At 40.6% G+C, this 26,804-nt stretch overlaps 1 protein-coding gene across 1 annotated transcript; it reads left to right on the top strand.

Annotated features, from left to right (window-relative positions):
- The first annotated feature begins 606 nt into the window (after window positions 1-606).
- Window positions 607-17,889, top strand: LOC122757121 (ataxin-8-like). The gene is given in 6 exon segments (XM_044008459.1): window positions 607-672; window positions 2,256-2,311; window positions 8,465-8,558; window positions 11,443-11,476; window positions 12,519-12,589; window positions 17,800-17,889. Coding segments are annotated over 6 exon segments (411 nt in total).
- Window positions 17,890-26,804: the final 8,915 nt, after the last annotated feature.

Genomic DNA, 26,804 nt, shown 5'->3' with positions numbered 1-26,804 from the left:
TCTAGAAATTTATATTTATAGTGATAATAAACTTCAGAGCATATCACATACGAACTCAAATTGAGCTGAGAAGAAGAAGCAGCAAAAGGAAATTTGCTAACTTATTACTGCATCTCGACCCGCAGATGGAAACATTTGGCCATTGATTGTTGTTAAGCGCAAAGTTCTTATGAATTGCTTAACAAATGGAAACGACAAGTTAATAAATATCTCCTGTGACTTTAAACAAACAAACAAATGTGCACTGATAATATGGAAAATAATGTTGGCCATTTAAGAAGAGCTCGGCTGCTTGGCTTACAATTTGAAAGTCAGGCGGCTAATGGCCGAACATAAAAGGCAACTAGCTGGCATTCGTTGTTGGCCTGGCCTGGCTGCTGTTGGCTGTTATCGCTGCACGCTCTTTTCTTTTCTTCTGTCTTCTTTTTCATTTTTTTTTTTTTTTTTTTTTTGCTTTTGGCTGCTGGTTGGCCAATGGGCAGCGAGGACGGGGCGTATGCGTAATGCGCATATGTGTTTATAACAGCGGCAACGTCAGCGTCATCATTGACGCTCGGAACGTGCCAATGAGCTGTGTGGAGCCCATTTCGTTTTATATATCTGCTAATGACTCAATTTGGCGACAAACGCCAGAGCGTGAGGGACGAAGGGAGCTGGGGCTGGGGAGTGACTGTGGGAGCGTGCTATGTGCACATTATGAGACATACGACCTAAACAATTAACTGTTAACACACACACGCACGCACACAGCGACAGCGTGAGAGACAGCCGCAACAAATGACAATTGATGACCAGAAACACTTGCTTTTTATGCACCGACTCTGGCGCGGCTAGAGAATGTATTCTAAATAACAAGTAGTTCCATGGAATACGAAATTCGCATTATTTCATTGAGCTTCTAGAGAGACTTGTTAATTGAAGCAATACAGCGACCTGAATCTGCACTCACTCGAGCAACACATACATAAGCATAAGCAGATACTGCGATAGATGGATAGGTGGAGTCCTCGCAGTATACTAGCGAGAAGACTACTCCTTGTCCGCTACCGCTACCCAAGGCTTAACTGGCAAGGCGATATCAAAAGAATTCGAAACACATGCGATGAAATATATATTTAAAGGGGTTTGGCTTGTAAAATATACTACTAGTACTATATTTATTACTACTTCCTACTACTAATATTTTTACTACTACTACTACTACTAGTATTACTAATATTTTTACTACTTCCTACTACTAATATGTTTACGACTACTACTACTACTTCCTACTACCATTTCTACTACTACTTCCTACTACTAATATGTTTACAACTACTACTACTACTTCCTACTACTATTTCTACTACTACTTCCTACTACTAATATGTTTACTACTACTACTACTACTTCCTACTACTATTTCTACTACTACTAGTAATACTAATATTTTTACTGCTTCCTACTACCACTACTTTTATTAGTACTACTACTACTATTACAACTACTAGTAATACTAATATTTTTACTACTTCCTACTACTACTGCTTTTACTACTACTATTACTATTTCTACCACTACTACTACTACTAGTAATACTAATATTTTTACTATTTTGCTATTTACTACTACTACTATTTCTACTACTACAATTATTTTAACTACTATTACTAGTTACTACTACTACTACTACAACTATTTCTACTACTATTATTGCTACTTATACTACTACTTCTACTACTATTACTGCTACTCCTGCTACTGCTACTAATATTACTACCAATACCACTACTACGACTCCTTTTTTGACCGCAGGTGTGTGTGAGCACGGCTGTTCGCCTGGACATTGACTACCGCGCACAGTTTGAGCAAAACAATTGTGCTGCTCGCTTATACTTGGCGCAAATTGCTCTTTTGCAGTATAAACAAGTGCCCCAGCTTCTGCTCCTGCTGCTGCTGAATGCAGCCTTGAACTAAAGCGTTGTCTAAGTAAGTATGTCGCTTCCGCTTCCGTCGCCGCTGCCATTATTGGTGGGCCGGGAATGTTAGGTTAGCCTCCATGCGCTCATTGTTGTGGCAAAGTGCTGACACAGAGTGCCAGATAGCGTGGGTGGTACAGTGATACAGTTTCAAACAGACACAGACACACACACACACACACATGCATCATTGGCTATTATCGTGTGCGCCTTAAAAGCACAGAGCGATAGACACTGAAAAAGTTGTCTCAGGACAATGAAATGCCTGGCTCAATAAATAGTCAAAAGCAGTAATAGCAACAGCAGCAACAACAACAACAACAACAACAACAACAGCCACAACAACAATGGCAGCAACAACTCTGAGACCACTTTGGCTTGCACAACTTCGCTTTGACAATGTATGTGGCTGTGCTCGGGCTGCTTTATCGCAGCCAATTCGCAATTCGATTTGCTTTTGTGTGCGTCGCATGCGGCGTATGCGTAATGTGTTTGCCTACTATATCGCTCACTCACTCTCTCTCGCTCTCTCGCTCTCTTTCGCTCTCTCTCTCTCTCTCTGTATGTGCGTGTGTCCGTATCGGTGTCTCACAGTCGCGACAATCGCAATTTAGCGTTGCTTTTATGGCCCCTAGGTGCGAGTGCCGGCAAGTTCTTGCATAATGGAAATTACTTGATTATCGTTTACACGTCGCCAATCGCTCAGCGCCATGCTGAGATGCTGAGCCTCGGCCTGGTATCATCGTATAGGACCAGTTAATAGACTCCCTCGGACCACACTCATCGTTCGCCAGGCCACGGCACGCTACGCATTCAGCGTGAATCTTATAAAAATTATTGTATTCGACTTGGGCCCCGCCCAGATAGAAATCGCTTTGTCGTTGCGTTCGAATCTCCTTGCCACCTGCTCGACGGCATTGGTGCGCCTTGAGGCCAGCGCCGGACAGCGAGTCATTAAGGGCAGCTCGTTAATTTCAATCTCATTCTGGACGTTAACCAATTGGGATGCCAGCAAAATACATGTAATTAAATAAACTGGCTAACGCTTAGCCGCTTTCCCAGCGCCATTTCGATTAGGCGAAACGGGTTAAGTTTTGTTGCCACACTTACTGCAATATATGTGGAAAATGTTGTATATATGTATATGTATATACATATGTGTGAGTATATATACATTATATACATTATAAACATATATATATATACAGTAGAATCCGGTTACAACGACCCCGCTTATAGCGTCCGTACAGTTATTCTGATCCCCAGACAAACTTATATGAGAAAACCTATGCGGTTAAAGAGCTTTCCGGGTATACCGACGGTATATGATGACAATTTTCTGTATATATTAGATTTACTTTTAAATTAGCAATTGGTAGACTATAATTCTAAGCCATATTCGATTATTCATAAACATATCGATTTATATAATCAGAAAATATCCAGAATGAATCCAACTTATATATATATATATATATATATATATATATATATATATATATATATATATATATATATATATATGTATGTATTTTTATTTATTATTATTTTGTTTTTATTCATAACGTATATATATTTCAAAATATTTAACGAATATTTTATTTAACGAACTGAAGAGCCCTAATATCAAATAGTTTGGCATATGGAATTTGAGTTACAATACAATTACAATAGACATGACACATCAAATATATGTATAGATTAAAATAATTATAAATAATATTAATGCTTTCAACATGCTTTACTAAATAGCTCAAATATGTTTCTCAAGAGTGAGCATGAAAATTTAGATGTATGATACAAGATTTTGGTAATTATATTTACTAGTATTATATTTATATATACATATATAAATAACAATTGCATTCATTCAAAATGTGAGCAGCAAACAAATTGCAAAATCTTTTTTCTTTGTAACTCATACTCGTTCATAAAGTACAAAAGAGTATATGGGCTTTTTACAGTTATTGTATTCATATTTCATTGGCTTTTCATGGAGACAAGTTTTCCAGCCTTGGCAGTTTAGTATCGTCTGAGATTTGTAATCGTTATTCAGGTGAGAGCGAGCAGCGCACAGTTGTTTACACCTTACTGCAATATTCATACACATTTTTGTACTTTGCTTCGTCTTTATTCTGTATTGTTTTTTAAGAATGTATAAAATATTCCATTATGTTAAATACCAAAATTTTCTTCCAAAATGTTCAGAAGCGTTGCTTAAGCAAACGCAAGGGGCAAACATCTTTAACTGTCTACGTGTGTGAGTGTGTGCGTGTGTGTCTGTGTATGTGTGTGTGTGTGTCTGTATGTTTGGCTTCTTAAATTTTCCGGCTTTTGACGTGCCAATTTTACGCAGTTTTCAGCAAGTTGGAAAACTTTCAGCTCGCTAACAAAACTATATAAATAAATGCTCCCTTTTACACACACACATACAGACAGTCACACACGCACAAGCAGACACAGACACATGCGCCCTTTACACATACACACACGTGAACTGCGAAATAAGTAAAGCAATATAAGCAAACATATACATATATAAACACATACACATACATACACATACATACATACATACATATATATGGATATGTTTCTGAAAGCGGCATAAAAAATGCGCTGCAAATAAATACAAGCTGTGTACGTGTGTGTGTGTGTGTGTGGGTGTGGGTGTACGTGTGCATGCGTGTCTGTGTGTGTATGTGTTAGTGTAAGCCTCGCTGTTATGCATGAAAATAAAACTTTTCCATAATTTTGTATAAGAAAAGTTTTGCGTTGTGCCACATAGTTGCAAGTGCTTCCTGCTGATTTTTCTTGAACCGAGTTTTTTATTTCTTCTTTTCGACTATTATTATACCCTGATCCCATTGAAAACGGCCATTCGGGGCGTATTGTTTTTGCTCGAGCGTATGTAACAGGCCGAAGCAAGAGTTGAGGATGAGGTTAGGTATAGCCAATGTAAGGCATATGTATACAGTATTTGAAGAGCCTATGTAAGCCTAGGCCTTTAACGGTGAACGGTCGTATAGGTTCGTCCGTCCGTCTATTTTTCCGCTTGATTGGTATACCTCTTGGGAGCTCAGCCCTGATTTTTCAGAATGTGAAGGTTTAATTTTTCTTTTGTATATACTATATCTTAATATCTCAATTCCTAGAGATCACAAATCCTTATCGAGCTAAAGTTAGCTACCGCATGATTTGAGGGAGCCAGAGTTGATGAATATTGCGATTGCTTATATGAATAGCATATACAATCTAGACTTAAGCGTATTTTCTATTGAAATCCGTGCTTCGATATATTTCCGATATTAACTCAACACCTCAGACAACTCTGATAATACATTTCAAATCAAAACTAGGCTGCTTTCTAGGGTATCTTCTCGTTGGCCCGCTGGCACATTGGCTAGTATTTTTTTTGCTGTGATAATTTTTTTTCCTTTCGCTTCTTTGCCGGCATTTTCATTTGTGTGGGACTAGGCCCAAGTGGTTGCCGCCTGCAGTTGCGGCGCAAAACTTTGCACAGCCTGTGAATTAATTAAAAGATGAACTGGGCAAAAGGAAACCGAGCGAGCGAGTCAACAGGCAGGCCAGCTCGAAGACCAACTCAGAGCCAGAGCCAGAGCCAGAGCCGGAGCCAAAGCTAAAGCCTGGGCCTGGACTTGACACAACCCGTTAACAAACTCCGCTAGTTTCATTGAACGCAAAGTTTTAATCTAAATGATAAGAGCCTCGGCGCCTCTTGTGAGGTGTGTGCAAAGTGAGGGAGCTCTAACTGTTTGGGCAGCTGGAGAAAAAATATGATATACTTCTAAATGAAAAGACGGCTCGAAAGTTCAGTCAAAAGATCATTCGAAACTCTTTCAGAAATTTGTGAAAAGCCGCAAACTTTAGCCCAGAGCCTAATTAATAGCACAGCCTAGTGTTGCGAGTGCCTGCAGCAAGTGTTTCAAAACGAATTGTGAGTGTCTATATCTGAGTGATTTTCTATTACTCCCATTGAGATTTCGCCCCAGAGAGATGCAGCAGAAGTCAAAAATGGATCAAGCTCTGATTTGCAGAGTAACATGAGAGCCGAACGAGTATCTGCCAGTCGGGCATAGCCCATATGAGAAATCGCCGGCGAATACTTACGGCAAAAGTGAAACATAAACTGTGAACAGGCACGAATGCACAGCCGAGCAAGACAAGGTGAAAGAGCCGCATGTGGGCGGATAGGCAAAGGAGGCGTGGTCGCAAAAAGATAACAGAAATGGACGCTGGAAAAAGCGCCTTTCCATGTGCGCTCCATTGGCTTTCAATTAAGATTCAGCGTCGTTGTGTTTCAATCATCATTTGCGAGCAAAACAAATTTTCGCACAGCCAGTAGCACATGTCACACCCGCACATATACGCAGAGACACACACACGCACACATGCACACACTCACACGTGAGCGAGTAAAATGTAGATTTGTGCGCGCTGCGTGACGTGCGGGCAATAGTTTGCATGGGGCTATAGTTTGCTCATGGGCCGACCGGAAATGGCGGCTAACATGTTGCCAAATGCCAATACAGAATGTCCTCTATCTCTATCTCTATCTCTGTTTGTGTGTGTGTGTGTGCAACACAAATGCAATTTGTATAATTGACTGTGACTGTTGCCTCCGCTTGGCTCGGCTTAGCCCAACTCTGCTCGACGGCTCCAAAGGGCGTCTATTCGAATTTGAATATATGAATCTGTCTGTGTGTTGGTGTGTGTGAGTCTGTGTGTGTGCCTGTGCGTGTGGGCTGGTATAAGTTTAAACAATTTGTACAGCTAAATGGGTTGGGTGGTGCTGCTGCTGTTGCATTTTAGTTTTGGTGCGGTTTTTGGTTGCTCGCTCTTTGGGCCTTTTGCCGTGGCTCATGGCTCATGGCTCGTCGCCCCTCGCCCCGCGCCCCTCACCCGTTCTAGTCGTTGTCGAGTTCCAGAATTTGTTTGCGGTAAAATGCAATTAAAAAGAGATTTACAAGCTTAGCAATGACTGAGAGATGGCCATGCTGTGCGCCCGAGATGCCATCTGAACGAAATACAATATAAATAAAAGCGTAAATATGCGAGCATACCAAAAATACTGCAAATTCGCTCTGTCATTCAGTCGTAATGAATGGCCATAAACTGTGCGTATTCATATGATTCACTCTGGCCTCTGTCGCATTCACAAGTTACTTATTCAATTTCAATGCCAATTATTTACAGCGACCAAGGGAATTTGGCCCACACTCCCCCCTTGACCATGCCCATGCCCATGCCATATGCACTAGCCGTTGCGCACAAGTTCTATTGGTGTATCAGTCGCATGGGGGCAGCTCCAATGTCCGCTTGTCTATGGAGGATGATGAAGAAGAAGAAAAGCATAAGTTATTTCATGCTAAATTCGCTTGATTTTATTCTGAGTAATTCCTACTGTCTCCCAAAATGTACTCGTTAATCTCTCATTCTCTCCTTCTCATTTGTGCCTCCCCAATTTACCTGCTCCCTTTTACAGCTCTGTACTAGAGCTCCCATTATCTATCCATTACCATTTGTTATCCTAATGGTATACAGAATATATTCATGTGCTCTACCTTAAATGCTGCCCTTCTATGTAATTCTCATAAGATCACTTTTAACTACTCTATCCTTTTCCTCGTCATTTAAGTCTAGTTCTAATTCTTATGTCATTATCAATCTCTCTCTGTCTCTCTGTGCTATATTTCTATCTCTCCAGCCTGCTACCCTTTTCCCTTCGCTATTTCTTTTACCATTTCTCATTATTTAATAGTTGTACATTTCGATTGCACTTCAATTATTACCTAATTTTTTTTTCAATCAGTTCATATTCTTCCTTATATTACTATTCTTCCTTATGCCTTTCTATGCAGTTCTCATATAATTAAGTTTATTTTTAGTAAGCCTATTTTTCTTGTAAATCCAATGATTTTTCTCGAATTCTCTTTCAGTCTCTGGCTCTATATTTATATTTTGCAGTATTATTATTTTTGTTACCCTCTGTTTCATTCTTCTTTCTCTATCTCCCGCTCTCACCCGGTCAGCCTCGCTATTTCCCTTTATTTCTCTACAAAATTATCTTTTTTTTATATCTATTTTTCTCTGATTTTTCTTCTACTTAATCTATCTTCTATTTAATCTGGCTCTCATTTCATATTTGGTATTTTTCCTAAATACCGTCTCTCTCATTATATCAAATTGAATTGCATTACTTTATTGAACTGATATTATATCTCTATCTCTCTCTACCTCTCTCTCTCTCTCTTCTTCTGCCTTTGTCAACGTTATGTCGCAGCACAAATGAATTTGGTTTCAAATCAGAATAAATCAGCAGCTGCATTCAGAATTCAGATAGCACAGAAAGCTCGACATTCGCATTCAGATGATAATCCCAGTTGGCTCATTTGGTGAGCGGCTGGGCTAACAGTTTCAATTCTAATTCGTTTTTAAAAGCGACTTTGAGATATTTACATAGCAATTAATAAATGCCATAATAGGCAGCAGTAACAATAACAATTACAACAACAACAACAGCAAGAGCAGCAACAGCAACAGCAACGGCAACGGCAACAACTACAATGGAAGCCGCCAGCGTCAGCAGAAGGACAAGCGCCCAGGACAATGGCTCAGCAGGAGCCGCAGGAGCGGCGCATGGGAAAAAAAGGTGCATGTAAATATTTGACAAAAGCATTAAACGAACAAAAAGGACAACAATGAAATGTAATGAAACGAAATGACAAGCGCCAAAGGAAGAGGCGAAACTGCGAGAGAGAAAGAGAGAGAGAAACAGCGACAACTAAAGGATCACTCAAATATTCATATATACACACATATATACATATATATCTATGTATGTATGTATATGCATGCCTGTATAGGGTCCTTTTTCAGTGCTCTATTTGCAATTTATAAATGACAACCACAAAGTCACGATATGTCAAATTAAAAAAAAATGATAATAATTCAAATCGAAAGCCAACAAAAAGGACAGCCAGCCAGCCAGCCAGCCAGACATCGAGACATCAATATCAACAATCTCTTAAAAGGAAACAATATGCAAACAGGCTGCAGTCGAGCTTAACTGACTGCACCATGAGGGTCCAGGGCTTGCAGAGAAAGGATATGGCTGAATTATAATGAAGTTAGAGCATCTAAGGCCTTGCAGGACATAGGCATGTGCTGCATAGATGAGTATATGTGCTTCAAGGATCAATGAAGAGCTAAGAATGAATGAATGAATATGAAGGAATGGAAAGCAAGTTGAGCGAGCTTTCTAGAAAACCTATATGCTCTTATTATTTAGCAGGCGAGTAAAAAAGCAAATCAGAAAGCCACACACACACATACTTACACTAACACACACACACTTTGAATATCCTGTTAAATTGCATTTGTTTGCGGTTGCTGCTGAGTAAACCTAAGCAGAAATGCCAATAATTGCTTGAGTGTGTGTGAGAGACCGTGAATTACATCACAGACAGACAGATGCACACACTCACACACACACACACACACACATGCACACACACGTGCGCACTGGTCACATCCTTGTCGCAGCGTCCTTTCAGCTCAGTGTCAGAGCGCCACGCCCCAGCCATTGGCTGCGTTGCAATTCGTAATTTTCTAAATTACATTTAGAATTTTGCAATCGGTTTGCCCTTTGCCCTCCGCATGCAAACAGTGCAAGCGACTTTAGAGCTACCCTAACTGAGAGTATTACAGCTAGCGCAAGGCTTTCGACATTTGCGTTTAGCTTGATATTTCATGGAAGTTTTCCGATATGAATTGATGTCGTTTCATGCAACATTAAAGCGCATTAATATTTCGCACAGTTTTTCGTTAATGTTGACTTTTTTTTAAATTTTATTGCTGCTTTTCACTTCTTCTTCTACTTCTTCATTTTCATTTTTTCATTTCGTGAACTGTTTGTACAATAAATATTTGGTATGCTTTGTTTCGTTGCTTCAGCGATTGCAAACAGTTTGTTGTTGTCTCTCCGTCTGGCGCTTCTTGAATATATTTTCATGTTTGCCTTGGCTGATTGTAATGCAATTTGTATGCATTGTGCATGACAAACAAAAAGCCGAACCTGTGCAGTTAGGTCGCACCCCAACACCACCAGCTGCAGGCCCCCAAGGGGGGGTAGGTTGTGGAGATGAGGTAGGCAGTCAGCCAATCATTGAGCTTGGCGCTCCAGGAATACTTTTAAGAATATGCAGCAGCAGCAACGACAGCTGCTGCAACAACAACTGCTCGGAAATTATGTTGAAAGTCATTGCTTGAAAGTCATTGCAGCACACACACACACATGCAGTCACTCACATGCCGGCAAGCAAATAAACAACGAATTATTTCTAGAATGAAAATTAGTTTTGCTTTCGGAATTCTTTGTTGCATTCCAATGCAATCTGGCAATCAATTGAGGCATTTACCAACATCAGCAGCAACAGCCTCCAATTGGTGCCACAGGCAATCGCAGTGATTTGCCAGCTGCCACAAATTCATCAACTAAACAAGTTACTAAAATTAGTCCCAGCTCTCTGGGCACTCTGAAGTTCAGTTGAGCCACTCAACTACGCTTGGTCTGATCCGGACAAATGTCTAAAGTAACTAAGGAAATAAAGTTGAAGCTCTCAGTTTACCTGTATTGCTTCAAAAAGGTGTTGAATTTTATTGATTTTTGTGGATTGATTGAAGTGGTTTTCAAATGGAAAGCAGAGTGAAATGGAATTTAAATATGATCGAGAGAGAGAAAGAAGAGAGGGAGACAGACGGGGAGGGAGACAGAGGGAGAGAGAGAGAGAGGAATACAATGATGGATCGAGAGGGAGACGCAAAAAAAGAGAGAGAAAGGGAGTCGAAGGGAGACAAAGAAAGAGAGCAAGAAAAACAGACGGAGAAAGTGTGTGAGATAGAGAGAAATAGAGGGAGAGGAATGAAAGTAAGCAGATTTATCGAGAGAGAGGAAGGGTAAGAGAAAAGTTGAAAAGATATAGCGTGAGAAACTGCCACAGAAAGAGGGAAAGAGATAAGAAGGGAAAGAAAAAAAGAAAACAAATAGACAGAAAGATATAGATGAAGACAGAGATCGTGAAAGGGAATAGTTAAAAAAGAATAGAGGGAGAAAGTGGCATAGAGAGAACATAGAGAGATACATATATGGACATGTAGGGAGAAAGAGAAATTGAGATATGGGTAGACACACAGACAGAGTGAAAGACAGACAGAGTACTAGACACTGTGTGTGAGAGAGATAGAAAGAGCGAGAGAAAGCAGGTCAACGTAGTAAGCCGAAATCTTTGGCCTTAACTCTCCATAAAAACATGTCACTTAGGTGTGGCCACAAACGTCGGCGCATGTCGCCAAGCATGCTCGAGCCGCTCCATCTGTCACGTGCCACGCAAATGGTGCTGGCCTACAGTAGTGGCAGGAGCAGTAATAGCAGAAGCAGCAGTAGCAGGAGCAGGAGCAGTAGCAGCAGCAGCAGCAGGAACAGCAGCAGCAGGAGCATGAGCAGCAGGAGCAGCAGGAGCAGGAGCAACTTCAGCTGTTGTTTACAACAAACTTTCAATTCGCATGAGGCCGGAAACGGCGGGATCAGCACTCGCAGCTGGTGGTCACCCTTGCCTATGTCTCTCTCCCTCTCACTCTTTTCTCCCACTCGCTCGCTTTGCTCGCTTAAGCTGAAAACTTTTGGTTGCAAGTGCTGCAAAGGAAAAACTTTGGAGCTGTAAACACGCTTAGAGCAAGGTCCGAACAAAGAGATATTGGCATCATTTGGAAGCTGAACTGGAGTTAAGCTAAATAACTAAGGAGTCGGCAAATGCACATATGCACTAAATGCATAAGTGCAAGGATATGTGCGTGTATACCCTGCTAGAAATTCGTAGAAATGTGAAGTATATCTGCTTTGATGCAGCTCAAGCTGACAGTCATTGCGTGAATAGTCATGTCGATTCCAAGTACTTGAAGCAGAAGAGCTATTTTCGAGCGGATTGCTACTTGCTTAACCTGTTATACCCTGTAATTTGGGGAGTAGGGTATAATAGACAGATAGGGGGTATCTCTGATATGTATGATTCTATCAAGCTAGCTCTACACTTGTCTCATACTTATATAATATACGATGTACTATTATATATGATATTGTGTAATATATCGTTCCCTGGATATTTTTATCTTCGTTACAACAGACCCATACATAATATTATTTGAATAACCTAATCCCTGGTATGGATAAACACTCTTATTATTCAATTCAAATATTCAATCTCAGGGTATTTGCTAGTCGAGCACCGCCCACTGGAGTATTCGTAGTTGTTATTTATGTCAGAGGGCAACTCCTACTTTTCTTTTATGCAAGTGCATACTATAGCAAGGCAGTGGAAAGGAACGCATACTGCAATTTGTATGACATTCGCAGTGACATTCTACGCTGAGTAAGGCACGCAACGAGTGGGGAGAGAAATGCGCAGGCAGAGGGGCCAAGTGAGTCAAAGTATTTATAAAGAATGGCAGGGAACAGCCCACAGTCCACGCGACTGGACCAACAGCAGCAGGAGCAGCAGCAGCAGCAGCAGCAGCAGCAGTTTAAAGGCAAAGCTCAAGCTTCAACTGAAGCTGTTGCTGTTGCTGCTGCTGCTGCTGCTGCTGTTGCTGTAGTTGTAGCTGAAAGCTGCATCAAGACGATATGCGAGAGATAGTCGAAGCGATAGCCGCATGGACCGTTGCCTTGGCAAGCAGGTCACATTGCACATGGCGAAACGCTTGAAGCAGTCTAATAGTCGTTCGCTTGCAATTTAGATGAATTTCTGTTTGGCTTGCGCATGGAGAAAGGCACAAGGCACAAGGCAAGAAGGCAGCGGGCGGAGCGCAGGAGGCAGAAGGCATGGTCAGCCATCAGCTGTAGTTGTAGCTGAGCCACTGGCGAAACCATTGTGCTGACGTCTACTCTATATTAAATGTATGTGTGTGTGTGTGTGTGTGTGTGTGTGCGTGTATGTGAATATGATATAAATCCAACATGTGTTGGAGCTGCCGGCTGCTTGTATTGGGCCATGTCCATGCCCCGGCGCTGAACTAAAAACAACAAATGCTAAAACGCGTTCACTTTCAGCTAAAATGCAGCTGCGCAACGGGCGAGGGGGCCAGACGCTGCAATAAACTATTTGCTGGCACTGGCGCTGCTTAAGGCAATTGGAGCTTTTGTTAACGTAGACGTTAGCACAGCAGTGCCCCCAGCAGCCCCACCATCGGTAGCTGACATTACATATAGCCGCAGGCCAGCCAAGTGATGTCATTGTTAAGGCTAACAACAACTAAAAACAAGTTGGAGTTCACTCGTTGAGATGGACCGACTAAGAGATACCATTTAGAGGAGAGCTGCGAGTTGTTGAAATATTGATGAAGTTGGAATATCAGCAAGAAGTATAGACAGTCTATGTTCTACGGAGATTTATGGGGTAACGAAAATGTAACTAAATTCGGGTTTAGTCTTGCACTTATATCGATAGTTATCGATAGTCGTCATATTGATATAGACTATGTAGTTTTCTGCAATCTAGCTGTTTTGCTCTTATCAGTTGATGTCGGCGAGAGTGAAATGAAATGAGAGATCGAGAGAAATATAGAGATAGAGAGAGAGGGAGAGAAATGTATATCTGTTATAGAAAAGCAACTTAAAAAAAGTTAGCGATATCTCGATATATTGATATAGAATATATGTCCATTCAAGGTTCTGATAATCTAAGACACACGATGTGAAACAGAGATGGAGTGTGGGACTGAGAGACTAAATGAGTGGGAGGGACACATTGATATCTCACAATAACTAAGCAATGGAGCTATCGATAGCTGTCGATATACATATGTATCGGTTTTTTTTATATATACAACTCTAATTCCCATAAAAGGGATGCATAGAGAGAAAGAGAGACAGAGAGAGTGTGGCAGTGTGTGGGCGAGAAGGAGAGGAAGACAGATCATGTGAGAGACTGGCAAGCTTATGTTGCCGATTTTCCGTTTTCAGCAACATGGTCCGAGAAGGAATCCAGAGCGCACAATAAAATATCCACAAATCTAGCTGATTATAGTCTCTTATACGATATCAATGCTCCGCACAAATCTACCCCGCCGCCCACCCGCTGGGCTGCAGAGCTGCTAACAGCTTTAGCAATCGGATACCTGGGCCACATGCCTCGGCAGAGTGACCACTTTGCTCGAATGCTGCTCAGTGTCTGCGCTGACCTTCGGGAGACCATTGCCTTCGGTGCTACCCTTTATTGCTTGAAGGGTATCAATGCATGCCAACGGCACTTAAGTGATTCGAACAGGAACAGCCAGATCGTGTAACTGTAATCGCACAGCTGCCATAGTGTATCAATGGTGAGCTAATGCCTGAGTCCTTCAGCATTTGGAAAGTGTATTTGGCCGTCGGTCTGGCTGGCCCGTCTGCTTGCCCCGCATTGCCTGTGGACTTGGCTTTCGCACCATTTGTTTTGTGCTGCTTGACGCTTTGTGCGTTCAATTGAGTGCAAGTGCAATATTTTGATTTGCAATTGTTTGGCGAGCTGCTTCCTGCTGACCAGCGGCTCTCTGTCCACGCCACTCCAGTTCGGTTTTAGCTCGCGCAGCTCCCCGGCTGACCGGCTCCAACAGCTGCGGCCGGGCCCCAAACCAGCGGAAAGCTCTTTTGTTGTGCTATTTTAATTGCTGGCGCAGATTTTCAGCGCTCTGCTGTTTTTGTCATTCTTTATTGCCGCAGGCCAGTCGAACGAATGAGAGAATGAACAAATGACTGACTAACTGAATAAATAAATGAATGAATGCACATACTTTTAGAATGAGCTCTGCCCCACATCTGCTGAGGTCAGCGTGTACATTTTTAGCGAAAATGTTGAAAAATATCGATGTCATGTGAAATACAAATATAATTACAAGTATATTCAATTATTCTCTTTTGAAAAATTCAATTTTCATGACAAGATCTGTAAAACGTTTATTAAAAAATATCGCAATATAAATATTTATTTATTTATTTAGTTGTTACAAAGAATTAATTCTAAATAACAAGTTTTAAGCCAGAGCAACAAACGCCTTCAGGCAGCGCAATATAAATATAAAGACATTATATATATGGTATATCTATATATATACATTCAAAAAACTATATAGAAAACTTTTAGCTTTTCTGTTGTAAATAGCATACCTCAGCATATATATACAAATATATTTTTATATAGCTGCAGCATGAATTCCAAAGTAAATACATAGATACATCATGGGGCTGTCTAAACTTGATCCTCTCTCATTCTAATTTGATCATTTTATGCCATTCACTTTGCGTTTCTACGAAATCATCCTGTCTCGCTCAGACTGCCCAATTATAGCCGCCTGCTATTCGTGAATCGAAGTTCCAACTAAGCTGCCAAGGGGTCTAAGCAGTCATTTCTCTCCCACTCAGCTACAGCAGGCGGCCTGCGTTCAGCAACCATTATCGCTGTCTCGCTCCCTCGCAGTGAGTAGAAGCTGCGAGCAGAAATGAGCAGTGAGCAACTAAAACGCAAACTCACTCGGATAATATTTTTACAACAGCTCTATGCACGCGCTCAGTCTCTCACTAATACTAGTGCAAGAGCAGCAGCCAATCACGACAAAATTGAGCACAATTAGGCAACTGTAAACTGATTTCGCTATGCATTATGAATGTGTGCATTGCGTATGTATGTATGCACATGTAGGTATGTATATTTAAAAATGAATTGAGTAAGTGAAGCAGGTTTGATGATTAATTTATACATTTAGTTGTTAATATACCAAACTTAAAAATTGCAATCTAATTACATATATTTGTAGCTACCTGCTGATAGGCTTAGATTAATTGCATGGCTAGCTTTTTAAGCTAATACCTATATTTACATACATATATTAATATAAGCCACATTTAATGCACCTAGTTAACTATTCAACCACAATTGAGCTGAAAAATCCGCGTAGCTGTGCGAAATTTAAAACGAATAACTATTCAACGTTCCCAACAAAATAAGCGTAATTAAATAAAATTAGATAAAAGCTTTGATTGCATTAATTATTGTTTTAATGGTTTACATTTTTCTGTCAATTTGCGTGCTCGCAAATTAATTAAAGTTCTCGTTTAGTTCCTTTTGTTCTGTGTAACGCCACAGGCTTTACCCTAACTGCGAGTAGTTAGCTATTTAGATGTGCTTAACTAATTATATATGTTTGATCATAACTCATAGGGCTGCTCCTTTGTCTGCTCATCTCAAGTAAGTCTGTATGCCAAGTGAAGTAAGTTTAGTTCGTAATGCCCCATATTAACAAAATCTATTTAATTTCGGTTGTTCTTTACTTGCAGTCTTTTCTTTTAATATTAAATAGCTGTCAGTGTATCAAGTCGACTGCTAGAAGTTTGCTTGTGTTTTAGAATGTTTCAACAAATTTTTGCAGCTGCGCTGCGAGGCGTTGGCAGTCAAGCGCAAAAACAATTGCATGCCACGCCCACGCCCACGCCAGCACGCCAGAGACTCTGACTATATGAGAACTATTGCTATGTTTATATAGTAAATGTGAGTGTGTGTGTGTGTGTGTGTGTGTGTGTGGGTTGCGTGTGTGTTTGTGCTGGAGTAATCGCACAACATGAAATTCTATGAAAATTAAAACAGCCACAACAAACATAAATTAAGTGCGCTGCTTCATCTACTACGTGGCATGTCGAGCTAGGTAAACAGACAGGGTACGGCCAGTGGGCGTGGCTGTGGCAGTAAGGGCGGGCTGCTGCTGCTGTTGCCTGGCTCCAAAAAATGATTTGTTGCAGTTGCATGCCAGTGCAAGTGCTGCTGCTGCTGTTGTTGTTGCTGTTGTGGCTGTTGTTGTTGTTGTGCTCCATTTTGGTTGCACTAACAGCTACTTCTGCTAATGCTGTTGCATTTTTATCGTACTTTAATAATATCGAGCAACATATGTTAGCAATAACGTGCACAGCATGGCTGGCCAATGCCATCGAACCGGCCAACCTGCCGCACCGAACGTATCTGGCTGTGCGGTTCCTTGGCTCTGGAGCTCGTCTGAGCTATTATTGCATAAAGTTTTACTTTTATCTTGGCCAGCTCGGAGCTTGCAAACTTCTTAGCCAAAAGTTGTAAAAAAGCTAACCGGGTAACGGAACAACAAACTTGTGCCACTTGCCCAGCGTGAGGCATGCTTTACTGCCCAAAATATCTATCCTACCCTCCCCTCTGCTCTCATCAACCCTCCACCCCCTTCATTCATTCATATTGTATTTTAGACAGCGGCTCGCAGCGCAATTCGTTTACTGAACTTTTCACAAATTCCAGACACTTATAGATATAGATATAGATATAGATATAGATATAGATATAGATATAGATATAGATATAGATATAGATATAGATATAGATATAGATATAGATATAGATATAGATATAGATATAGATATAGATATAGATATAGATATAGATATAGATATAGATATAGATATAGATAGATATAGATATAGATATAGATATAGATATAGATATAGATATAGATATAGATATAGATATAGATATAGATATAGATATAGATATAGATATAGATATAGATATAGATATAGATATAGATATAGAGGGTATCTGCTAGTCACGCCCTTGAGCTCTGGCATTTGTTGCTTTATGGGAAACAATTTTGTTGACTAATGGTATCTGATATAGTACAAGTAGATACTATTTGTCCAAGTTTTCAGCAAATTAAAAAACGCCTGTCAATTTGCGGGACACGTAACGACATTTAACTGCCTTCCGTTGAGTTGGAGCAGGAGTTGGAGCTGGAGCTGGAGCTGTCGTTGACGCTGAAGCTGAAGACGCGTCCCGTCGGCCCGTTCAGCCATCACATGTTGCGCCCATGAATCTGTCCTGTCATCGTTTTGCTTTCCTTGCCTTCGCTTTGGCAATTGGCAGTGCCACGCCCCTTCAGGCGCAGGCCCAGCCCCAGCCCCCGCTCAAGACAATGCTGGATTGTTCTTTTCTGTTTTCTCTTCTTCTTATTTTATGTTTTTTACAACTTCTAATAACACAAAAGTGCTGCTGATTTGGTTCAACACTTCAGCGTCATATCCGCAATGGCATTGTCTGTTGCTCTCAGCACCCAGCGGTTCCTGCTTCTGTTGCGCCTCCTGCTGCTCGGTCTGCCCCCCGCCCACAGTTCCAGCTGCTGTGTCACTGTCTGTCTGTCTGCCATCTTAGGGCCTGCTCCGTTTGTCGTTTTGCATTTGCGTTTCATTTTATTAAATGAAATGCCGTCAAATACGCCGCAGAACAGACGCCGCGCGACCCAAACGAGCTGTTTTGTAAATGGCCGAGGGTTGCCACCACAGTTGCTCGCTGCGAGTGTTCCAAAACTTAATCGAGTCAATTCGAGGCAACTTAATCCTCGCTGGTTTCAGCAGAGCAAGACTATAAGAAATATATATATATTGCAATCCAAATGGAGCTAAAGATTATGATCTATTAGTGTCATCCGATTTGCTACTCGTACTCATATCCGAACTGATGCTCGAATTCATTTTAGCTTGGTTCTTGCCGTCTCTCTCTCTCTCTCTCTCTCTGAGCCGGCCATAATGGCAATAATGCAGCTGCTGAAGTTGGCTGAATTGAAGGGAGAGTCGAGCCATCGCGGCTATTGGGCCTCCAGGCCAAAGTTCTGCTTGATGCTGTACTTACCCACGCAATAAGGGCGGCGCAATAAAAAACAAATCTCGAATGGAATGCTGAACATAATTTAACCAAATAGCAATAACCAAAAGCAACGTCAAAATCAGCTGCAACAACAACAACAACAATAACGTAGCAGGGTAAAAGAAGGATGGGGAGCTCATAAAACATCAAGAGACGAGGCCAATAAACGCAAACTAAGTGGCTTGGTAACGCCTCCATTCCCACCAATACCCCGCTCCATTCAGTGTCATACTCGCCAGCACACACACACACACACACACACACACATACACAGACAGAGTTACTCTCAGGCAGAGACAGCGCTTAATAAATGCAAATGTGTCCAAGTATGAACAATTATAGAATGGAAATTTGCATTAAAATTTTATGTACTCGCTGAAGACGTTGTCCATACAACCGCATTGCCATTTCCCTCACACACAGACACACACACACACACACACTTCGACTTCCAAGTGAGATAATGTGAAGCAAGTGGCACATAAATTCTTTTTTTTTTTTTTTTTTTTTATAAATTTTGTTATTTACTCTGTTTCTTCGAGCAGTAAAGAGTATATGAAGTTTGCAAGTGCAGAATGCAGCTATATAGATATATAGATATACAGCCTTTATATGGCATGAAGAGTTTGGAGGTGTTACTGGACTCGTCTGGAAGAGATAAGAGGAAAATAATATACATGTATATCGAAAATCATGGACAGTTCTACTCTGTACACAGAGCGGGTATATTGCTGTCTATACATTTGCAAGAAAGTAATTCCTAAAAGACGAAAGCGAGTGATATGTGGATAATGATGAGGTGATAAGTGATGACCATCACTGATGAGCGATGAATTCATAATGAGAACTGATGAGTAGTGTGTGATAAGTAAGTAGTGATAAGTAATAAGTGAAAAGAGAAAACTGAAAGCTTATATATTGTGTGAAAGATGAGTTATATGTGGTAAGTAGGTGATGAGGTGAGGTAAGAGTTGATTGGATAATGACAAGTGATAAGTGAAAAGTGATAAGTAAAAATTGAAGACTGATAAGTAATAAGTGATGAGTGATAAGTCATAAGTGATGAGTGATGAGTGATGAATGCTTAGTGATGAGTAATGAGTAATGAGTAATGAGTAATGAGTAATGAGTAATGAGTAATGAGTAATGAGTAATGAGTAATGAGTAATGAGTAATGAGTAATGAGTAATGAGTCATGAGTAATGAGTAATGAGTAATGAATAATGAGTAATGCATAATAAGTGATGAGTAAAGATAGTCACAGTAACTTTTATAAATTTAGCCGATCAAGTTTGGCTATGTAAACTCTTTAGCTACTTCCCCATATGCTATGCTTTTCGCGTAGAGTATGCCACAGTCAGGCACATCCTGAACTTTGTTATTTTTATTTTATTTATTTTTTTTATTTGGTTGGCGCCAACTTCCTTGGTGCTTGGATAATGGCGTCTGTGGTCGACGACCAAAAGGAAACACTCATTCGTACTGCTCTAATACTGTTGTTGCTGTTGTCCTTGTTGACACATTCGACTCTCTGTGTGTGTGTGTGTGTATGTGTGAGCAGACATTGTAAGTGAGTCTAAGGGTGACTGTGTCCAGTGCCTAACTAGCAGGAAGTCATTAAGTTGTTTAGCGCCTTAAATGCGTCCCACATCTTTTACAATGGCCCATGTCTGTACGGCAATAGCAACGGCAATAGCAACAGCAACAGAAACAACAATGCGAAACATGGAAATGAGTGGCAGCCGATGTGGCAGTGGCAGCGCTTTGATGCAGCTGACTGTGCCAATTAGCATTAACTGAAGTAGGGCTGCCAGGCTACACCAAAGTGGAGGGCCGCATCAAAGCGGAGTCCTTGCGCACTCAGACCTAATGAAAAGTTTGCCGCAAAGAGCGTCAACTTGATTGGGTCTATTAACATGGAAATGTTCTGTTCGCCGACAAGCTCATTGATGACATCTTTGACGTACTTTGCGACATGCTATCGCAAAGTCTCTCCGGTGTCCGGTGTCATCTGTTCCTAGCAGGCCGGCGTCCAACGGAAAGAACTAGCAAAGACAGCCCATCAAGAGAGTTCTGCGAAGCTCCTATTACACCAGCTTAAAAAAACAAAGGTGAATGTGGTGTAGTCGGGCAGCGATTGAATGGGGAATACACTGGAACAATGTTGGTTTGATTTTGAATTAATGATTATATTTGAATGTGAAATTAGGTTAATCTTTTACTCAATCATTCTTTTTTTTTTTTTTTTTTTTTTTTTTTTGAGTGAATTAAAACAGTGAAGTGAATTAAAACAATTGAGTGAATAAAACATTGATATATATTTAAACTCTAAAATTTGCTGAAAACTGCTGAAGTTGGAAATCGATAGTTATCGATTTTATGTTAAGCGTTAAAGATATCGAAGATTGTCAATAAACTAGAGTTGTCTATCTATGTAAAAGCTTTAGCTCTTACTATCCAAGATCGATGCTAGACAATAAGGCTATATATGTATATATGTACATGTTGGAGATGATACTTTTATTCGAATAGAATATCTTATCCATATACAGTAGAATCCGGTTATAACGACACTCAAGACACCGTCGCTATACCCGGAAGGCGCTATAACCGTATAAGTTTGCTCATATAAATGTACAGACGCTATAACCGTACAGACGCTATAAGCGGAGTCGTTATAACCGGAGTCTACTGTATCTCTGCATGCATAGTATTGGCTGATTTCGATTTAGTGGGATGTTAGTTGACACTAATATCGAGTGTGGACCTGTGATTAGTGTAATCGCAGTTGAATAGCAAGAAGAAGAAGAAGAGTAACAAGCAACGCTGCACTCGTCAAAATTATTTAATCTGTATAAATATCCAGCATATACTGTACATGCCTGCTTATCTCTGTTATCTACATCCCAATAAGCCGTTATACCTCACAATTGGCAACTACCAATAAATTATACCATACACATACATATACATATGTATATCGTACCACTTAACCACTCCACTCTCTTCCAATTGTCTCCCGTTAATCACATTGAATGCTTAACTCAAAGTTTGATGTTGTCCTTCAGCAGATCGTTGTACTACATAAATATCGTATACTCGCAGTTGTGTGTGCCAGCAAGCATATAAATATATAAATATATCGCAAATATTTGTTGATTTGTTTTAACCGAGGCAGTGAAAAAGCCGTTCAAAACTTTTTATTGCTCATCCGCCGCCTTGGCCATATAAACCCCGCCCACCGCCCACCGCCCATCGCCCATCGCCCGCCGTTCACTGTTAGGGCAATCGCGGCAACCCCTTCGAATCCATAGCCACTCAACATTGCTTATCAATGGGGGCTGTGGAGCAGCGGCGGGGGGTGGCGGGGTATATGCGATGTGGAAGGCTCAACTTCATCATTTTTATACTCTATAACCAAATAGATGCGGCACAGGGAGTGCACGATTATGGTAGAAGATGAAATGATGGCAAATACATGCGCGATAAATGAATAGCTGATCCATTGCGGGTATATCGGAATAATATATACCCTACGTGATAGATAGAAGTTTGTGAGAATTAATTGACAACTTAAAGCTGATAAAGTAACTTCTTTATTTATGTCTCTTTGCTTATGCCAGGTAGGTCGTCATATAGGGTATTCGCTAGTTAGTTAGACTGGCTAACTGATACATTATTTGTTTTATGTGTTCCTATTTTTTGTTTTTTTTTTTGTGCTTTTTTTTTTGTTTTATTTTTATTTTTTCGAGTATTGGTCGATATTTGTCAGTCGGTAAAACTTTCGAGCGTTATTTAGCCATAAGAAATCAAACTTTCTTAATTAACTTTCTTTAGCGTCGTCGACGTCGTAGCAGCAGCAGCAGCAGCAGCCAGATAGACAAAGTAAATTGGGTTATGCCAGTAGCTGGAAAGGGAACACATCACAAAAAAAAAAAAAAAAAAAAGAAGCCAAAAAGAAAGAGGGAAATTCAATGAAATTCAAATACCCTTACCAAGAGATTTGCCAAATGGATTGATGTTCGCTGGATTCTTGCTGCTGCAGTTTCTTGCAAGCTGCAGCTAAATCTTATTATAAGTAAATGATAGAGTTGAAATATAAATTTTACTATAAATTATATTAGCATTTTTATATAATTTATTGATATAAATATTTCAATAACTTCTAGCATATCCGCTTTGAGCTTTTAAGTCTAAAGACAGAGTATCGCAGGCAAACGTCGATATGTATGGAAAATTAAAGGATGGCCTTAATTTTGGTTGCATGCCTCCTGCTGCCTCCTGCTGCCAGCGAAAAACGGTAAAAGGGCAAAGAGGAAGAAGAAAACATAAAGGTGAAGAATTGATCATAAGCAAATAATATCACGTGTGTCTATATTTAACAGCAAGGTGCTAAGGTCCTGGGGGTCTGATGGGCGATGCGGTGCGATTGGGTTCGCACAGAAAGTTGTTAAAGCGTCGGGTTGGGAATATTCTAGACATTTTTTTTTTTTTTTTATTTTTTTTTATTCATTCTTTGATTTTGCAGCCTGTTGTTGTATGAAAAGTTTTATTGATTTTCAAGTTTGAATGATAACTTTGGCAAGAATTTCGCTTTTATGTGTCTGTATAGCAAATTGTTAAATTGCTTGTTATTGACAAATACACACGCAATCTATGTAGGTGTGTGTGCGTGAGTGTGTGTGTGTGTGTCTGTGTGTCTCTGTATGGAACTCGTTACAGTTGACGCTGTGTGTGGCCCATGCTGGAGCAGCGACTCGTGCAGCTCTGTGCTCAAAGTTATCAATTCCAATTATATAACCAAAAATAATTTGAAAACTTTGCGGCACTTTTGCAAAAGACCAACATACTCACACATACGCACACACAGACACATACCTATGCAGCCATGCACACCCACACCCACGCCCACACACACACACACAAACACACTTATGACTTTATAAGTTCATACTTGTTACCTGTGACTTGTCAAGTATTTGACTTTATCTCTGCGCACTCAGTTCAGTGGCGCATTTAAGTTTTCAGTCAACTTTCAAGCTCCGATTCTTTGCTCTGAGCACACACACTTCCAAGAAGGAAAGAGATAGAGACAGAGCGAGAGAGAGAGAGACAGAGAGAGAGGGAATGGAAGATAAGTGAAGCAGGTGTGAAGCTGGGCAGGTGACATCGCTTAGAGCAGTGTCAAGCACTAGTCAGTATTCACTGCTCTCTGGTCGAGAGCTCTTCATTCTATTTGCAGATTTTCTGCTCTGGCATATAATGCCACTCAACTGCATTTAATCTACGCCTCGCATTCGCTTTCATTATGAACCTCATTTGCCTTGAACTGAACAGCTGACCATATCTATTTATTCCACATTTACATGTCGACCCAGCCCTGACAGTTCAAACTATCAGCTAATGCACATTGAGCTGCATGAAATGTCCAGCGACAACAGCATGTCATCAGCTGCAGTCATCACTCATACTTTGGGTCGCTGCTAGATGGATTATAAATTGTAACGAAAAATACCCTATTGTATTCGAATAGCGCGCATTGCCAGCTGGCTATGTGAGTTTGACATAAGAAATGGCTGAAAAACGCAAATGACAGAGAGGAAGCGAGAGAGGGAGAGACAGATTGTTATGGGAAGAATTAGAGCTACTAGACATAGAGATATAAGATAGATAGCGAAAAAGGAGAGAGAGAGGGAGAGTGGTAGATAGATGAGGAAAGGGAGAGGAATGGAGAGACGCAGAAAGTGAGAGTTATAGAAAGAGAATAAGAAAGACTGAGAATGAGATCGAAACGAAAAGGAGTTATAGAGCAGGACATGTTGCGAGTGAGAGAGAGAGGGGAGAGAGAGAGAGAGAGGATACAGCGAGTGACATTTAGGGAAATGTGGAGACAGATGGAGCAAGAAATATAACGATATAAGAGACAGATAAGGAGAGATATAGAGATGAATGCGAGATATAGAGTGTCTGAGAGATATAGGAATATAGATGAGATATAATATCGAGACAGAGCAAAAGAGAGAGAGATAAACACATTTAGAGAAAAGAGAGAAATACAAGCAGACTCGAGACTAGAGAACCCCTACTCTTACTTTACAACACTGAATAACACATAGCACATAGCAATATTTCATTTGACAACACTCAAAGTCGTCGGATTAAGTTTTATTGAGTTAGCATAACATAGAAATTATTCTCTGATTCTCTGATTTGCATTACATCATACAGTTATTTATAGTCCAGTTATGTCAGCTGTCAGGCTGCTAGCTACCTCCTGGCAGCCTCGCTGCAGTGCCAGCTCTCTGGGCCATAGCTCAAGTGGCTCGACCTGGATCACCTGGCAGAGTTTTGAAGTCGTGTCGTTTAGCGCTTATGTCATTGAATCAGTCCAAATTGAGCGTCGAACAGGATTGGTAATCGACTGGCTGCTGTACGACCATGTTACTAAGCCCCTCCACTCAAAGCCCGCCCCCTCCAGCCACCAGTCCCGAGTCTCGAGCGTAAACCAGAGCAAAAAAACTTTAATGAAACTTTGTTGTAGTTGGCAACCCGCATGCAAGCAGGCAAAGTTTGACTGCAACTTTTGTTGCGTGCAGCTGCCATTAAATAGCTATCTATCCATTAACTTAAGCAGGTGTGTCTATGTGTGCGTGTGTGTGTGTGTACATGTGTGTGTGGACTGTGCTCAGGTGAGCGTCTGATGACATCACGTTTGCCTCGCTCTCGGTGCGTTTCTTGTGGATGGGCATAGTCAAAGAGCTGGGGAAATTGAATTTGCACAGAGTTCAAAAATTTAAATGGAAATGAAAAAGATGAAATGCAAAAAATCAAATATGTATTATAAAAGCGAAAACAAGATGGCGGCGAAAGGAAAACTATGGCTGGCCGATCAAATGGTGCGAAAAACCACTCGACAGCTTGTTGACAATGTAAATAATGCGGCCAAAGGCGATGGGTGGCAAAACGGGTGGGGCAGGGGGAAAGCGAAGAGGCAGAAGGCAGAAGGCAGAAGGCAGAAGGCAGGAGCAGGAGCAGGAGCTGGAGGAGGAGGAGGTGTGGCAGCCGCAAGTGCTGGATTCAAGTGCATGTGTTTGCCTTGACGTTGATAAGCCGCAAAAGTGTCATAAAAAATATGCAACTACCACAGCGTCAACAACGACAACAGCAACAACAGCAACAGCAACAACAACAGCGAAGGCAGGGACAAAAAGCTCAGCCCACGCTGCTGCCGCTGCCGCTGCCAGACGTTGGCGTCAGCGCTTTGTGTTTGGGCCATGCTAAGCAACTTTTTGGTAGCTATATTGCGTCGCCGTGCCGCTTGCTGCTTGCCGCTTGCTACTTGCCGCCGCGTGCAGCAATGCGCAGCGGGCGTGAAAGTTACGAGAATTTATAAAATTCACATTGACGCTGCAAATGTCATTTATCAACGTGTCACTGCCACACACCAATGCATACGGAGACAGAGCGAAATGGAATTAAAGAGAAAGCCAAACTGAGTTAGAGAAAGACCGAGGCGGAGCAAGAGGCAGCGCAGCAGCAGCAGCAGCAGCAGAGGAAACCCAGCATGAGAGGCTTCCTTATATAGTTTGTATAAATGTTAGTTTACATTGGTAGAGTTTTATTATTTATTAATTTTATTATTTATTATTTTTTTTATTTGTGATATATGTAGCTAGATGTGTATATAATTGAATTATTTGAAACTTATGAATATGTATAATTGAATTATTTGAAATTATGCATTCGTGTCAGCTGAGCACGCTTGCGGCATTTGTCATTTGATTAAGCGATTAACGATTGACAAATATTATAGCATACTTTTCAGGGCATCGTAATTACATTGCTTACATTAATTTACATACTCATGATATCAATTAATTTGTGAAACTCTTATCAAAATAATGATTTAATTTTTATACTAATAATTCAATAAATACATTTAAACTCATTTAAATTGGTTAAAAAATTATTTAACATAAACATTTAATATATTTCAGCCAATATTTTTTTCTAGATTGCATGGAATATATTAAAATAGTATTGCAAATGATAGTAAAAAAATAATAATAATGATAATTTTGGTGCC

Source organism: Drosophila mojavensis, unplaced genomic scaffold (genome assembly GCF_018153725.1).
Source record: "Drosophila mojavensis isolate 15081-1352.22 unplaced genomic scaffold, ASM1815372v1 contig_136, whole genome shotgun sequence".
Classification (NCBI taxonomy): domain Eukaryota; kingdom Metazoa; phylum Arthropoda; class Insecta; order Diptera; family Drosophilidae; genus Drosophila; species Drosophila mojavensis.
The sequence above is the reverse complement of the archived record's forward strand: the minus strand, read 5'-3'. Positions and strand labels throughout refer to the sequence as shown.